Consider the following 17,813-nt stretch of genomic DNA (forward strand, 5'->3'; position numbering starts at 1 on the left):
GTGCTCTGCTTCACTTAGAATTCTGTTTTGAATTAACAATTTGACGAGCTATGGAGTCCTAGGGTTGCTGATGAGTCTATTCATAGTGGAGAGGCTGGGTTCAATGAGCACCTGCTTCGGCACTTTGCTGAGTGATTATCCAAGAGCAAGCAGGAAGCATGGCTGTCAATTGCAGAGAGAAAAATGGAAGTGACAGAGACTTCAAGGGACAGGATATGAAGTGAGAGGGGAGTCCTGGCTAAATTCTGGGAAATGGGATGTTAAAGCTCAGTGTGATTTATTATAATCATTACAGAAATTATTCCTCTCTGATTTTCTGTATCCAGCACTAAGAGGGAATGGGGAGCTGGAGCTGGATGACTCCTCTGCTCGTGATTACTCGCTGGCTTCTGTAGTCAAACATTTGGGCCACATGCTCATTTAAGAGGATCGGAGGGTTAAAGCCTTTCTTTGGTTGTTCTCTTGGGCAGACAGTTTAAGTGTAAGAGCTGGTGTTGAGTGTTCTTGGCAGTTGGCACTCTACAGACCAGTTGTGCAGGTCCTAAAAGTGGAATTGGCGTGCTTAGTGATCCCAGCAACTGGTGTACAATTTAAAGATTTCCACAGAAGCTGAGAATCCACTGGTTGCTGCTTCCCTCCCCTAAGGGTGAATAGCCATGACAGCTTCAGAAGTTTCTGCCCTTAAGGTGTTCATCATCATTTATAGCAATGAATGAATTTGTGAGTGTTCCTATGCTGTTTCAATGTTTAAATGAAGTGTTGAAGTGGTGTTTTCACGTATTTCTAGTATCTTGATTGTTAGTATTTTGCTGGATGTGATATATATAATTATAGTTTATTTTATTTTATAAAGCTAGTAATGACACAGAGCCCAGTCATTTTGTTCAAGCTGGTCTTGGAACTGAACATCTGTACACCAAAGCACATATCTACACACACTGCTGTTCACTACTGGGGTCAGTGCCCCAGTAGCCCTTAGCCTAGCTCTTAGACCAAAAGTTTTCACTCTAAATCATACTACTTAGGCTGTTCAGTGCCTGAGAAAGAGCTTTAAGACCAAGAGCAAATACTTCAGTTTTATTTGATTGAAACAGTTTCTCCTAGCATGTGTTTCTCTAAATTAGCATTCACAGTCCTGCAGGTAGGCAGCGTTCAGGCTGGAGGAGATTTTATTGCAGGGAACCTGAAAGCTTGCCATGTGTCAGCTTTCTCCAGCATAGCCTTGCATTGTCAGGTAAGGCTGCTAACAATTCATGAATATCCAGAGTTTTGTGTTGTTTGCCAAGGATTTGCAGCAATCAGACAGGCATATGCTAAATCATCATATTCACATAGCAGGCTATGTATTGTTTATCTTGCAGGTTAGCTGCTATCTTACCAGAAGTAAAAAGTCAGTGTCTGGCTCTGACTGCACAGACCTATTAAGGGAAAAAAAAAGAGGGGAAAAAATAAAAGTGGTGCTGATGTGAACAAATATTTCGGTTTTTTTTTCTATGAAAAATGTTAAAATCATGGAAACTGTTATCTTACGAAGAAACCGTGAGCTTTTTTGACCCACTGAATATGAAAGCTAATGGGATAAGGTTTAATTAGCATGAACCAATGTATCCAAACAAGAATGCAGGGAAGTACTAATTTATTAAGCTGTAAGGATTCTTTGGAGGAGTTAAACTTGGAAATGAAGTATTGCATCAAACATGAACCTTAGTAGTCATTTTCATACTAATCATTCAACCATGATTTATTTGTATCTAATCTGTTTGTAGTTCTTCATGCATGTTTCTCTCTGTAGGTTCCTAACTAAATTTAAATTTAAATTAAAGATTTTGGCTTTCATAAAAGTGCAGATAAAACTTAATATGTATTTGTTTTATGCATGACAAATATTTTAATTAAAATCTCACTTGTTTTTCTTAAAAGATGCCAGTGGTACATAAAGGCCAAAATGAAATCTGAAGAGAAAAGAAGGGCTCATTTGCAGAATGGACATTGTAAGTACTTCAACACTATGTTGCATTATATCATATTTTAGATTTAGCATGTTCAGTCCTCGGTGGTTTAATCTGACCATTTGAATAGTTCCTTGTTATGTGCATCACAGGGGTGTTTTTATTTCTACATCCTCTTGAACAATTTCACTAAATTCATTCGTTAATAAGGCTTTTAGGTATTCTGCTAATAATATTTATCAGTTATTCAGGTGAATTTCTTTGAATACTCAGCAGGTCTGGAGCATCTTGAATTTCTGCCTCAAAAATCCCTTCTTGGTGACTTAGTGCCTTATTTGTATCCAATTCTCTTTGTCTTGAGGGGTCTACTTTTCCAGCCACCCAAGAAATAAAAAGTGGCATGGGTTGTCTTCCCTTACGTTCTTGCTCACTGATGAGTACAGTTAGAGAAAGTCCTGGCAATCTCTCATGGGCATTATATTGATTTTATTTAGTTTAGTGTAGCTACTTAGTTTAAATTATTAGTCTTGCTGCTTTATGTTAGGGTAGCTATTTAAAGTGTTGATTTATTCAAAGGATATTATACAAAGGCTATTTATTTTTTGTAATTTTTCTCATTTTTTATAACGTGCTTGGAAATACTATGTTGAAGACAGAAGCTAAGTCACCCAAAGTAGTCTTTTTTCAGATGGCACGATTATATCCAGCCACATGGCTCTTTCTGTCAAGGAAAAGGACACGTTTCTCCATAAAGGATACTTCCTTGAAGATTTGTTTGTCATTTGTTTCCAAATATGGTCAGAAAGGAAAGATGAGAAAACCTTCCTGTTGGAGTGTTTGATATATGCCTCTGAGACAGTGACTGAGTTTGAGAAAAGCCCCACTGTGTGTCTTTCAGGCCAAGGTAAATGATGACTGTATTTCATATTGACACGCAGCTTCATCCCAGAGGCTTCTCATTCATTTGCAGTTATTTCAGCATCAGGCTTGAGGGGGGAAGTCTGTGCGCATGTATGTGCACCACAGAACCAAGGATAAAGAAGAATTACCGTGATTTACCCCAGCAGCTAAGACTGTATTGCCAACAATACTCCCTCTTTCACACTGAGCACTCAGCACCTCCATAAGAATTACCTCCTTCATGCTAGCAGCAGTCTTTGACTGCTGACTACCTACAGACTTCGTATACAGCATCTGAGCTTAAAACAGTATGTGGAGCTGCACAATCTCTGCTGGGATCAGTATAAGGGTGACCTCTCCTAGGCTGAGTGAAGCTGTTTAAAGAAAAAAAATCCTCTGCACCGGTTAGCATCACATGCTCCTGTTTGCAAGTTTGTCATGTCCACGCTTTACATCCTATGCTTCTGCTGTGTGCAGAGAAAGCCATCTCCTGTTCATCCTTCCTCTCTCCCTTGGGAGCTTGGTGTGAGTCAGGAAGATTTCAGGAAACAAAGTCTTTGAAGGTAGTTAGAAAGGGATCTGTGATCTTGCTGGTAATCCGACATCCCCTGATGTCTGGTGTCCTCTCTGTGTGGTGTGTGCACCCTATAGACAGTGGTCTAAATGGCTTTTGCACACTACTTGACTTAGCCCAGTCACGCTCATGTGTCCTGAACATGTGTTCTTCACCTAATGCATTTAGACTCATCAGATAATGAGCTGCTTTAGGCTTGGCTGCTAGGTGATAAGAGGAAGAAGGCTGAGAGGTACTTAATGCTTTTAAGAGGTTCTCTGGACCCAGCTGCAATACCCTTCTCTTACGCTGATAAGTTCATGCATTATCTACATCAACTTCTGTTAATGGATTGAAAGTTTTCCAGAACTTAATCGCCACATGGCAGCAGCTTAAAGTAAATCCCATCCAGATAGTCCAACAAAACAACTAAGTTCTTGGACATGCTATACTCAAGAGCACAAGGGATATTAGCCATGCCAGAAAATGATGGCATGCTGGAGACTGCCAAAGCAGTCTGGCAGCAACCCACTACTGCCATGGCCATCTCCAAGAAATTATCGAAGCCTTCTAAATGGATTGGGATATTGTTGTTCTCGTCTTGCATCTGGCTCTCTGGTTGTTCCAACTAATCAGAAGAGAACAACACAGCACAGTCCTCCAGGACCCATCGTCATAGAAAAGGATCTCAAAAATTGGACCTGTTTGGCAAAAAGAATGTTCAGCCATCCACCCATAAATGAAAGGAGTGAATTAGAAAGCACTGTTTTCAAAGTAAAGGACAGATTGCCTAAATTGCCCAAGGAGCAGCAAAGGGGAATATAAACTGCTTTGGCAATAATCACTGTTAGTCTTGATGATCTGTTTTTGATGATTTTTTGAGCCCTCACTTGGTGTCCCTGTAGACACCTTTCCAAGTGACCAACTCAGAGCTCGTATTTCCTCTCATGACTTGCTTCATTTTCCAGATTTACCAGCTGTACTTGAAGCATTCTAAGGATGTGAGCTAAGTGCAGAGACGCCAAGGAGCCTCTTAGAAGTAAAACACTAAATAGTATTTGGAAAGGAAATGCTTACATCAGCAACAACAACAACAAAACCAGGAGTTTCTTACCCAAAATGGTGTTTTCCTTTAAACTTAGCCAGGGCTGTTATTTTTCCTTAGAGAAGTTTCCAAAAACTTCATTATCCTCTTAATTTTCCTGGCTGAAATGCTATGCTTCAGGACATGCTTGTGTTCAGCTGGGAGAGTGACAAAACAGCATAAGAATTTGACACTGTCTTATCAGTTGAACACCAAAGACTGAGCTTTCTAAAGGACTTTGAGTTACTGTTCCTGTGGGACAGGGTAAAGTCTAGGACCCATGTAGCTAACAAACATGACAGTAACTAGAGGTATAAGTAACATTCAGAGAACCCAATGCCTGTATTTCCTCCATTCTTTACACTAACACCGGCTGAAAGGATGCTTGATGTAACAATGCACTGCAGGAAGCCTGAAGAAGTATCCATGCTTTCAGTCACCCCCAACATCTCAGGAGGTTTGAGCAGCGTTCAGCAGGACCTTTCTTACAGTTTCAATCAGTACTTTTGAATGCTTTTTCTAGTGTTGGGTTGGCAGAGCCTTCTCTTCTGTCTAGGGAGTTGTAACGCTCAGCTCTTCAGTGTCTCAGAAGCCTCATCTCAAAAAGCTACTTGAAAGATAAGAGGAAATGTTCAAGTCTGTGATCGGTCAATCTTCGAAGGCTTTAGTGCTGACAGCAAATAGGGAAAATTTGTTCATTCTGCAGTTGGTTTCTGTGAAATTAGTAGCAAGCATTGGTAATTTTTGGTAATTATCCTCTTCAGTTGGGTTCTGGAGCTTTAAATGTGGAAGATTTAATGTATTATTTCCAATCCTTTCAATTGTCTAGTCAACCAAAAAAAAAAGATAAAACCATATTGTTACAGTGCATGAATGTAAAAGAATTCTTGATTCTGAGTATTCTCTCTTTTTTGCAGTACGTTTTCCAGGCATCAAAACATATATTGATCCAGACACGTATGAAGACCCATCTCTTGCTGTCCATGAGTTTGCAAAGGAAATAGATCCTTCAAGAATTCGTATTGAGAGAGTCATTGGGGCAGGTAAAAGTATACCCACTTTAAAAAATGTCTAGGCATGGAAAGGCTGCTTTTTTCCAGTCACCAGGATAATGCAAGTATTTCTCTGATAGTAGCAGTTCAGTCTCAGGTGGTGTACATGAGGTATTGGTTTTGGCTACTGTTCCGAATGTGGGTATATTCAATTAAGGAGTTCTGGAGAGGTCGATTCTCCAAAGCAATAGGTTTACCCCTTTTTTAAGGCTTTATCAACCTTTTGGTGGTAGGATTGAGTTTGGGGGTTGGTTTGTTTGTTTGTTTTGCTGGTTTGGAGGTTTTTTTGCTTTGTTCCAAATGTACTCAAAGCACCATCACTCAACATTTGCCAGTCACGTATTCTCTGTCACTGAGGGGGAGATCAGGTCAGAATCTGTTTCTGGGAGCAGAATCTGTTTCTGGGGAAACAGAATCTGTTTCTGTAATCTTATTAAGATAAGAATTTAAAAGACTAAGAATGAAATATTCTCAAATAGAAAATAGGAGGAGTACAAGGGGGAAGAGTCTGGCTTGGGATAGGCTTTCCTGTAGCTGTGCAGAGAAGGATCATTGTCAGAGAGGGAAAAGTGGAAGATCTGATGAGAAGGTGTAGGCAGTATGCAAGGTGACATGGAGCTGGGAAGCAAGATGAATGAGAAAAATAGCAGCAGGATCCACTCTCACATCCTGTTTGTCTTTGAGTGTGTGGTGGGGATACAGAAGAATTACATTTAACAAGTATTTTAGACCCTGGTTTCATCCATGGGGTGTTTACCTTCCGTTGAGAATATCCCATTGAGGTTGTAGGTCATTGCACTGCTGGTTGAATAGAAGTTTCAGAAGCTCATTAATCCTTTCTGTATGTTGGCTCTTTTTCTTTACAAAGGGATGTGACATGCCCCTTGTGTTTTTAGGGATCATACCCTTTGCTAATGTGCTCTGTTTATAGGCATGTCTGTTACGGGCATTGGGTGTCAACTTCTTGTCTTAGCTTTTGTTTAATTGTTAGGTTTTGATATTCAGGAAAGTGCTGTGCAAGTTCACTTGGCCTTTGCAGGGATAAAGGCTCATGGCTGCTCTCTAGAGTTCACTATAGGTCCTGGTGGCAGCTCAGTGGTGACAGAAAACACACCCTTGTGATTAACACAACAAAAGTTAAATCCTTGTGAAGATCAGTCTTGTAAAACCATTCCTTGGAACTTTTGTACTGACTGTCTAGGGCAGATAGCATTTCATTACTGACCAGGTCTTGGGATTGTTTGCTCTGTGGTTTACACACTGAGAACTTAAAAAGGAGGGACTTACAAACTTACCTAACTACTTGGGTCTCACTACGTGGCTTGTGACCAATATGTCATTCAGAAGGCCCACTAACATTTCACACAGTTATAACAAATTAAAACAACAGATAGACTGACAAGAAGGGTCTGAAGTTCATGTGGTACATCGCATCCTCTGTATTGTTACCCACACGCTGTCAGTGGCTTAGGAGCATGAATCATTTCTCAGCCCCAACAGAAAGGGAAGGTGGGAGAGCTATGGGTCTGTATCAGAAATTTGGATGAACATGGAAGCAGAATCCTAAGCTCTAGCTCCAGCTCTGAAATTTAATTTCTCCTGTGAAAAGACCTTAACATTATACCTGTCTGTCTTCAGTTTACGCAATACGGATATTTCTCTGCGTCCTTAAGATACTAAGAATGACTGAGTTTTCTAAATCGCTATCTTAAAGGTACTTTTAATACTAACTACATAGAAGTTTTGTCTTCACCTCACTGTATTTTTATTTCAGTATCAGTAGTTAGTACGTTCCATACTTCAATACCCATCTTTGAGCTATCCATTTTGAGTTTTCTTTAACAATGCTGTTAAATTGCTTACTATGTAAATGCCAACATACAAATGCTTTTTTTTAACATTATTTACTTTCTCTAACTTTAACGTTGTCAAGAAAAAAAAGCATTTTGGAGTACAGTGGACTGCAATAATCAGTTACATCTTGTAGAAGGGGGGCAGTGGAAAAAATGTTTTTATTTGCTGGTGAGCCCACCAAAGAACTCATACTAGCAAGTGTTGTCAGGAGAATTACTATCAGAAGACATAATATACGTGATCCTTCTTTTTTATCTTTGTTTCGTTTATCTTAGTCTAGAAGGCGAGGTATTTTTCAGTGAAGATCCCTCTTTTAATGACACATTACTACACTGATAGCAATTGAAATGTCTCCAGTGTTGCTAGAAGTCCATTAAAAAGTGGATCAGTGCACTAGAAAATATCATTCAAATAACATAACAGAAACAAAACCAGGCCTGTTAACAAACGGGGGAAAGAAAGTATCAGCCTGGAAGAGAGAAAATCCTGTTTCATGCTGCAGTCCATTTTGAGAGAGCACTTCAGAGTTTACCTGACTGCTTAAGCTAGATAACATGTAGCTGACACTTTGCACCATAGGAATTATGTGCTTGAGAGAGTCAGACCAGAGGGCTGACTTCTGCAAAAGCATTCTGTCTAATTTCTTTTATATCTTCCTTTTCCTCAGACATACGGTAGATCTTGATGCCTTAGATTATAAAGCATACTAAAATACATTCAGCATTATGGTATAACTGGTGATTTCAAAGCAGGTGAATACAACAGACAAGGATCGAGTTTATTGATTTTAGTTCACATGAAAATTGTGTCCTTATTCTCGAGTTAATACCATTATGAAAATTCTTTACTCAGCTTCTCTCTCCCTTTTCTCGTGTGTGTGGAAGTGAATTTTTGCCTGCTTTGACACATTTTGTATTTTTTATCTTCTAAATTTACTTGGGTAATCTACTTTCTTCAAAGATATTTGCCTAGCAGTGCTTGCAGCCTGACTGCAATGATATTTAAACCCGTTTCCATACAGGCAAGATCCATGCCCGAGGCATGGAGAGTACAAATTCTGACAGAGTTTTTGATAGCTGCTAGGAGACATAACATATCATTATAATTCACAGCAGTCCTAAAACATTCTTTATACCTTCTCTCTAATTCTATATTAAACATTGCAACTCCATGTAAAATGGATTACTTTTGATAGAATTACTTTTAAAAGATACTTACACTTTTCACCTAAGTGAAACAAAAAATGCAATCTTCTACGAAATGCAACCTTAAAATCTTTTAAGAAGTTAATTAATCAATGCATTTGTTAAATTTGGTTTTTTTGAACAGTTTATTTTGATTAATGATTTTCATGGTGAATTTCTGCATCTTTAAATTTTCAAAACAAAAATTGTTTCCATTCAGTACCAAAAGTTTTCACTTTGAAAATGTCAAAGTGGAACATTGCAAATATTTTAATGTTTTTTGTTCCTAGCATTTCTGGCCAAGAAATTTTTGAAACTGATCTTTTACAGAAAGCAGCTTCCAGTTTGTTTTTTTCAATGGAAAAAGTCATGTCCAAGAGCTCTTGATAATTCACTAGTTGCAATGCAGTCTTCTAATAACTTCTGCTGATATCTTGGTTCAAATTGGAATGTAAAGGCAGTAGGGGAAGGAGTTTGCAGCTAAATGGAAATTGTAGCTTGATCAAATATTTATAACAGCAAGCAGATTACAATACCAAAGGCAAAACAGAACCTGTTGTGAGTGCTTTGCTTATGTTCTTCATGGTACCATCAACCAAATAAACAGGTATTAATGAAGTTCACATTCTAGCAATAGTTACTGTTGAAATGGTGACATTGATTAGTCGATTCCCTTTTATTTTATCAACTACTTACGATAAAGTTTTACTGTTGTCCAACTTGATATTGTATATTCTTGTATTCAGAGCTCTTGGCTGAGATTTTTATCACTAATATTAAATATTCCATGGGAACTGCAGTTGGTTCAGTACAAAGATCCCACAATTTGCCATCTATTCGTTGCTGTAAATTTTCTTCAGATTGTCCCTTTCAACCGCTCTTCATATTCAGGTTGCTGAACCTACTGACATGTTACCATATCAGTTGATTTTGTCGTGTCCTTGGCACTTTTTTCTGCCCCATCAAGAGGTTTAAGGCATCAGCAGCTCTTCGTGGAAGGAGTTCTCAGAGGTACTTTACCAAGTCTTAAAAATTACAATTATCCTTTTATTTTCTTAGTTAAAATCTTGTAATTCAAGGAATTCTTTGATTTTTCAGAGTAAACCGTATTCTTTTTATAAACTAAATCCTCTGCCAGTTCTCCCACGGGCCTAATGTCTAAAACTGGGGGAAATGAGTTGTATTTGGTGCTGTGACCTTTCAGTTCTATCAACAGCAACTGTCTGTGTTGTAAGATATTTGTTTTGATCCCATGTAGTAATACCAGACTGCATATCAGATTTTAAGTGACTGACGTTCCTGTTTCATTTTAAATAACACATATGTTAACACTGAATGAGAAAAGGGATGCGTGGTTTGCACAGGGTAAGTTTCGGGACTGCTCAATTGGGTTGTTTTTGTATAACATACAGTAAGATGTGTGGGGTTTATATCATTAAACCAGTGATTATTTCCACTGTATTAAAAATGGACAGCAAATGAACTCTTATCTTTTTTTCCAGTCATCACCAGCTTTTTCCCTGGAACAAAGAAAGATGTTGACTTCATTGACATCTGGCTCTTAGCTTCTACTTATTACACATGCAGGACCTTTACTGCTGCAGGGTCAACACTTGTCAGACTTAAGTAATGAGACTTAGATTCATAGATGTTAAAATTCCCTTTTGTTGAATACATTCCCCTTTGACTTTAAAAACATTCAAAATTCTTTACCTGAGCAAAACTCCAGAAAAAGTACTCTGGGATGAAATCTTGTCAAACTCTTTCTCAGTGTAAATAATTCAATGCCTCAAAATGTATCACTGATCTCCATCTAATCTAAATCAGCACTAGAAGTTATTACGCATACCTTAGGTTTCCAAAAGTAGTAACTGGCTGTTTTGTGAGCTGATGATCACTTACTGTCTGTTTGACACAAAAAAATTTACTGTGAGTCTTAATGCTCACCAGTTGATCAATCCCAGTAGCCAAAAGCAGTGAAATTACTTTCTAACTGCACAAATCATTCATCCAAAAAAGGGAAAAGAAACAGGTCAGGGAGAAGACACAGTTTTCCCTTCCCCTGCTTTGGATGTTGTATAGATAATAAATCTTGGGATTGTAAGTCCTTCACCTGCCTCCTTCAGTTTAATTCATTTCAGAACACTTGGTGAACAGCCCTTAACAGTCCCTGAAGTATGAATGCCATTATTTATGAAATTCTGAAGTTGTACTATTCTTGTATAGTCTTCAACTAGCAAACCAATTTATTCTATAACCCATGCTTTCCAAACTGTTCTCCAAAATGAGATTTTGCAGTTCTGCAAATGCATTGATTGTGAAACCTCTTTTAAAATCTGGATAGTAAGGCTCTAGTATTTTTGCTTTTCACATCAAGAGAAAGAAATTGGAAATTTTTCTCATTTTAGGTATTTGAGTTTGAAAAGCCAGAGGTCATGGCTTTAGACATTCGTTCTAGCACTGCACCATGTAGCACAGAATAGAAGATTGATATACCATGTCTCTTTCAAAACATTCACATTTCATGACTTTATGGTAGGACTTTGGAAGTCCAGATTATCTACTGCTTTTTCATTGGAAGTAGTCAGGCAAACAGACTTTTAAGGAGAGCCTTCTAAGAGCTAAAGGGGCAAAATCTGTAGGAAATTCCTTATCAAAATATCCCTTTTGTCAAAAGATTCCCAAAGCGTTAGTCTAATGACATATATTTTCACACATATACACACATTTTCAGGGAAGAACATGCTTTGATTTGTTTCTTAAAATTAAGTAGAAATAAAACAAATGGGAGAGAGGGGTGGTAGAAGGAACCCTAGAACACTTGGCTTTTGTTAGCTGTTTAAGAAGCTGCTAATTTATTCAGGGGTTACCTTCAACATCTGTTAATTGTACTCTTGCACTTGATGATGTCTTTGTTTTGAAGTGAAAGACAAGCTATGAAATGGGTTTTTTAATCCCTCCACTCTTCCTGGATCTTACTGGCTAATAAAACCTTATTTTGTTTTAGTGGAAGTGACAGAACCTAATAAAGTAAAAGCTGTATAACAATATCCATCCTAATCCTGTAACATCAGGGAGTTATAATTTTCTGAAGTGAAGCTTCTGCCTTTAAGGCCTCTCTCTTCTAGATTCATATCTGAACTCATACTGTTACAGGATAGAGCTCTCTCATTTTCTTTTCTTTTGTTCTGTCCTTTAAGGAAAACTACTTCAGACAACGTGGAGTGGAGGGGGTAACAAATTATTCCCTCCAGTTACATATATATCTGTTTATGATGGGGTTTTTTTGTTTGTTTTTCAACAGTTCTGGTTTCAAAATACGGGTACAAAATTTAGTTTTGCTATAGAAGTACCCTGCACCGAGACTTGCCTTTAAATATTTTTGTGAACATTGGTTTATGTTTACTGGATTATGACTCACTGAAAACTGCCCTGCAGGCATCCAGAGTATATTTGCTAGGGGCTTCAAATAACTTTTGACTGGGTTCGAGATCTAAGGAGCATTGTGATTTCCAGACAAACTTAATTAGTAAATCTGTAAAGGGAATGAGAGGAGACATGCATTCTTCAAAGGCCCTAACATCCACAGGAAGACATCAGCTGAAGCAAGCTTTGAGCTTCCTCCCATATGCAGCCCAGTCCTGATTTGCTGAAACTGTTTGCCCTTGACTGTCTGAACAGTGAAATATGTAATTAATTTCAAGTAGGTGTGTAAATCCATTTAAATAAACCATCTGCAACTGCTTTTCTGTGGCATAATACGTTAAGTACTTTTACATGCTTTCCGAAACTGGGGGGTACTCAGGTATTCTGATATTCTCATGGAATTTTTTTTCATACAGGTCTCAGTGTGTGACACCCCTATAGATACATATTGCTGTCAATAGGATTTTTTGGACACAGATATTTTGTCTTCATTAGAATGAAAATCTAAGTGTCGTTACATTCCTTCCTCATAGCATGCCGAGTTATGTCACAAACAGATTGATATCATAGTTTCAGTCTCAAAGTGTCAGTAAAGCAAGATGAACAGCACTGTGGGGGGCTGATGGTTTGGGACCATTATTGCAGTGAAAGTACAAGCCCCTGTCATCTCATGGTGTGGCACAAAGGAAAGGTGATTATTTATTGCGAATTAATGCTGAATATTTTGCTTTTCTGGGATATGATGAAACTTGGGAACTTGAGTATCCCATCCATTATTTCTCTGTCTGCGTCTATGGGATATGTGTTTCTTGAATATTTTTGCATTCTTGTTTCACTGACAACTACAAATAACTCTTAACTCATAATAAAGGACAGCTTTAAAGATGGCTGCTGAAGGTTCTTTTGGAAAACAAGGTGTATAACTTAAGCAGTACAAACTGTCCTGTAGTTCCGCAGGCACTGCAAATGATCTAACAAATATTTCCTCTGTTTAAGGTGAGTTTGGAGAAGTGTGCAGTGGACGTTTGAAGACACCAGGAAAAAGAGAGATACCTGTTGCAATTAAAACTCTGAAAGGTGGCTATGTGGACAGGCAGAGAAGAGATTTCCTGAGAGAGGCTAGTATCATGGGACAATTCGATCACCCAAATATAATTCGCCTTGAAGGAGTTGTTACAAAAAGTAAGTTACTACTGCTGGTTCTTTTATCATTGTTCCCATTCGGTGTCATTTAGCACCAAAATTAAGTGTTAATTCCACATTTAGTATGGATTGCAATTCTCAGAAAGCATCCAAGTCATAAAATGACAGTAGATACTGCAGAATTTGGGACTATAATAGGAACTGCATAGCTGTTTTCATTTTAAAATGTTTTACTTCTTTTTTTTTAATAAAAACCCTTCTAATTCAAATAAAGTCTTTACAGGTTCTCATTAAATAGACTGTAAAGTTTGCTTATAGGCAAGTGGAATACAGAAACCATAAATGTAAATGATTTGTTAATGAAGTCAAATTGTCTTGCAACGGAGCAGCTATATTCTTCTTCTCCCAAAAGAGCTCATTATTTATTTGGTTGTGTTTTATTGATTTCAGTACCAGAAGAAATCAATTTCCTATATTTTAAAGAAATAAAATATAAATTCTCTTAAACTTATTGTACGCTTGCAAATTATTCACTAAGATTCCAGAATAACATGTGAAATGTCTTACTCTTTATACCTGTTGCAGCTGCCAAGATATCACTTGCCTCTGAAACCTAGTGTTACGGACTTCTCTGAAATGCTGAAATGCCTAACTTACCATTTAAGTATTAAATAAGAAGTCGTATTAAAATGCATGTGATTTCTTTAATGCCAGCTTTTTGCAGTAATGAGTTAAAAACCTCATGTTACACTCCTCTCAAAATTCATCATTGCCTCAGCTAAGCCATGTTGTTTGCTAATTTGAAGTACTTACGTTTTTCCTGTAAAGATCAAGTGTGATGTGTATAAAACAATGATGTCCTCTTATTTTAACAGTAAATACAGTAAATATGTTATGAATATTTCCTGTTTTGCTCTTGTTACAAAGCTGTGCTTGGAAAACACAATATACTGGAACAAAGAGGAAAGTATAGCTCCTGAACTCATGTCATAGAATCCTAGAATCATAGAATGGTTAGGGCTGGTAAGGACCTTAAGATCATCCAGTTCCAGCCCCCCTGCCATGGGCAGGGACACCTCACACTAAACCACATCACCCAAGGCTCCGTCCAATCTGGCCTTGGACACTGCCATGGATGGAGCATTCACAGCATCCTTGGGCAAACCATTTCACCACCCTCACAGTAAAGAACTTCTTCCTTATATCTAACCTGAACTTCCCCTGTTTCAGTTTAAACCCATCACCCCTTGTCCTGTCACTACAGTCCCTAATGAAGAGTCCCTCCCAAGCATCCTTATGGGCCCCCTTCAGATGCTGGAAGCTGCTCTGAGGTTTCCACGCAGCCTTCTCTTCTCCAGGCTGAGCAGCCTCGATTTTTTCAGACTGTCTTCTTACAGGAGGTACTCCAGCTGCTCATCATCATCATGGCCCTTCTCTGGACTTGCTCCAACAGCTCCATGTTTTTCTTATCTTGAGGACGCCAGAAATGCGTACAGTGCTCCAAGTTGGGAGTCATTGGTGTGCAATAGGTTTATGATATGAATTGTTCAAATCTGTTCCTGTGGTTCAGGATTAAGATGAAGAGGATCTTTTGTGTTGTTTTTTTTTCACACAGTATTGAAAGGAGAAATTCATTATTATTTAGGAGTGTTTGGTTGCTAGAGTAAAAAAAATGATGTTGCAGGCTTCTAGAAACATATTGCTTAATGTTCTCCATTGCTCTCCTGTCAGTAACTGCTCTGTCACAGCAAATGAGAACATGACTTAACGCTGGCTGAGCAGCACTGGAGATCTTCGTCAAGAGATGTAAATATGTAGGAACCTCATTGAATTTAGCTCCTTGCTGTGTAATGAGCATATATCAAAAATTAAATTCCACCAGTCTTCACCAACGTGGCCCATTTATAAACAAGTATCACAGGTATGGCTAGGATCCATGTGGTGGATCTAGTAGTGTATGTCTCATTTCTGAAAAAGGCTAATGGCCGTGATTTACAAACATTGTTTAAATCCAATTAGATGGTACACACAGGGTGCAGTATAATGTGCTTGGCAATGGCATGATTGTTTAATCTTTGCCACGTTTATACGTTTTCTTTCTATAATGGCTCGTTGTCAGCCTAGAGAAAAATGAAGACTGCATTCAGAAAATAGAAACAAACAGATAAATCAGTGCTCCAGCATTAGAGTATCTGTTCCTGTTCTACAGGAAAAGTGATCATACAGACAACTGTAAGTCAAGAAGTCATCATTAGCAGTTCTGCTTTTCTCTAAGGAGTCAACAAACTTTACTATTATTTTTGGAATGTTTTGCTTAGAAGTATATAAATACACTAGGTGTTACTGTTATAGTCATACTGTCCTATGAAAATATCTATCTCAGGTATTAAAAAAGTAGAGGAAGTTTGAAAGGAAATACGGGTCAGGCTGGTTGGAAAAAAATGTGCAGCAATAATTATAGGATGAAAAAAAATACATGTGTTATCAACAAATTTCTCCATAATGCATGGAAAGGGCAAGTTTTATAAAGGGCAGAGTTGTGCAGTACTGCTCTGCTGCAGGAAAGAAGCTAGGAGGCAGGCTAAGCAACGGCATCTTTTTGCCTGTTTATCTCTCGGATGTTGCCTTGCATTTATGCTGCCACATCTGTGCTATTTAGAGAATAACATGCTTCAGCTGGCAGCAGAACCACTAAATCCTAAATCTAGGATTGCACAAGCCAACACAGGACAGACATTTCCTGTAACTAAAAGGTGTGCTGTAAAAGTCAGACAGAACCTTGTCCCAGCCAAATCATTTATGTAATGATTAAAAGGTGTTTTGTGTTAGATTAGCAACAGCAGAAACTGATGTGCATTACAGTTCCGCTAAGGTATAAAGGCACATTGGATGCAGTAAATTTGATTAATAGGCGTGTAATGCTGTTCTTAGCACATGCTTTCCTCTTTGTAACCATTAGTCATTAGCTGCTAGCAGTTGCTGATATATATTGCATCAGTTTTTAAGCAGTACCTTCCATTGCAGTGTCATTGACTATTGAACAAAAAAGAAAGTGGATTTGACTGTAATAAGCAGAAGTGCTTTGCCAAGTCAACAGCTATTGACTAGGGCAATAACAAATTCTCCCATTCATTACGAATGAGAGCTTTTATCTGGTGCTACCAGCTAAGCAGATGTTAACTTTTAAATTATACTGTTTTCAAGATTGCCGTGGAATATGTACTGTACAGGGTGAAAAAGATGCTAGACTAAGCCTGCTCAAAAGTAGGGCTGAAACAGTGTTTTAATGCCCTTTTCTGATTGCTTCATTTCTCATTTGTCCTAACTGCGATCCCTAATCACTGAGAGCAGTAGGCAGAACAGTTGCTATAGCGCAAGCTTTCTGTTAGCAGAGAGTTCATTTGAAGGGCAATTTGCCAGGCCAAGGCAAATACACCATAGCACAGAATCTGGATCTGATTTTTCACTTACATTGCTAATCAGAAGTCCCAATGGAAACGTTATTCCTATTTGGTTTGGTTTAGCAACACCATTCATTGCATGGTTTGCCATAAAAGGCTGTGTATTGTCTCGCAAATCTGTGAAGGATACTTAGGTACTTTATAAAAACATCCATGTTTCCCTTTCAAGTCACATTAGGACAATAATGGTTTAGGGATGTCTTCTCGGGTATGTCAGGGCATGCTCAGCTCAGTTGTGTGTCGTTGTCCAAGCTGATGCTATTTCATAGGAGATAAAACGTTTTTCTCCAGAATGAGTATATATAACCAACATTGAGATCGGGGCTGTATAGAAGTACGATCTGTCTTCTACATCATGCTAAAGTCTCTGTTGCAGACTTTAAAAGTCTGTAAAGTAAATTAAAGGCATGCTAACAGCAAACGCCTGCCAACATAACTATGTCTACAAGAGACATGAAAAAGTGGTCACTGAGTATTGTAACTGTACTGGAAGAAGTCATTGGTGTTGCATTAGCCAAACTGGAATCTATAGTTAGTTTAGCTTTATGATATCCTACATAATAGTTTACAGCACAGCCTTGTCAGTAATGTATAATATTGTGTCAGTTCACAGTATCAATGCATGCAAGGGCTTTATTGTAGTAATAATCTTTATTTGTTCCCCTCCTTCTCCTCAGACTTTACCCCAAATAGCTTTCAATTGTTAGAATGAATTTCTAAGGAATTGCTTCCCTTTCTGAACTTTGACTGCTGGAGGATTTGAACCTGTGAGACGTTCAAGAGCAATACTTTTAGCACATTCATTTTCTTTAACAGCATTATGTACCTTGTTATTCTCCAGAAGAAGTCTCAAATTAATCCCATTACAAAAGGAGGATGAATGAAGGCAGCGCCCAGAGTTTTGGTTCTTGTGTAAGTTCACATCCTCTTAACATTAAGTCTGGATTTGGAGCATCACCTTCAACTCCCTTATTGTCTCCTCACTGTTTTGCTTTAGTGACTTTCTGCTTATTACAATATAAGCTTGTTTTGGAATCTTTAGTCAGTCATCTGGCAGATTAATTCAAAGCTTTAATCATTAAGTTTCTCTTTACATTATCGTGTGTAACCTGTTCAGTACAAGAAGAGTCCTGATGTCAGTATGCTTTGCCTTGTCCGTGAGGAAGGCAGTGCAGCACCATGCTCCTCCTTCACTACAATTTGCAGG

General features: G+C 38.2%; 1 protein-coding gene across 9 annotated transcripts in view; it reads left to right on the forward strand.

Annotated features, from left to right (window-relative positions):
• The window catches only part of EPHA6 (EPH receptor A6), a 471,056-nt gene that overhangs the window by 358,810 nt on the left and 94,433 nt on the right, over nt 1–17,813 (forward strand). For all 9 annotated transcript variants that reach the window (XM_062624018.1, XM_062624010.1, XM_062624012.1 and 6 more), the window contains 3 exons: nt 1,921–1,991; nt 5,404–5,529; nt 12,999–13,184. In XM_062624018.1, the coding sequence (XP_062480002.1) occupies nt 1,921–1,991; nt 5,404–5,529; nt 12,999–13,184 (383 nt within the window). The remainder of the gene's footprint in view (nt 1–1,920; nt 1,992–5,403; nt 5,530–12,998; nt 13,185–17,813) is intronic.

This window comes from Pezoporus occidentalis, unplaced genomic scaffold, assembly GCF_034315485.1.
Source record: "Pezoporus occidentalis ecotype Australia unplaced genomic scaffold, CSIRO_AGI_Poc_V1 ctg26, whole genome shotgun sequence".
Lineage (NCBI taxonomy): Eukaryota > Metazoa > Chordata > Aves > Psittaciformes > Psittacidae > Pezoporus > Pezoporus occidentalis.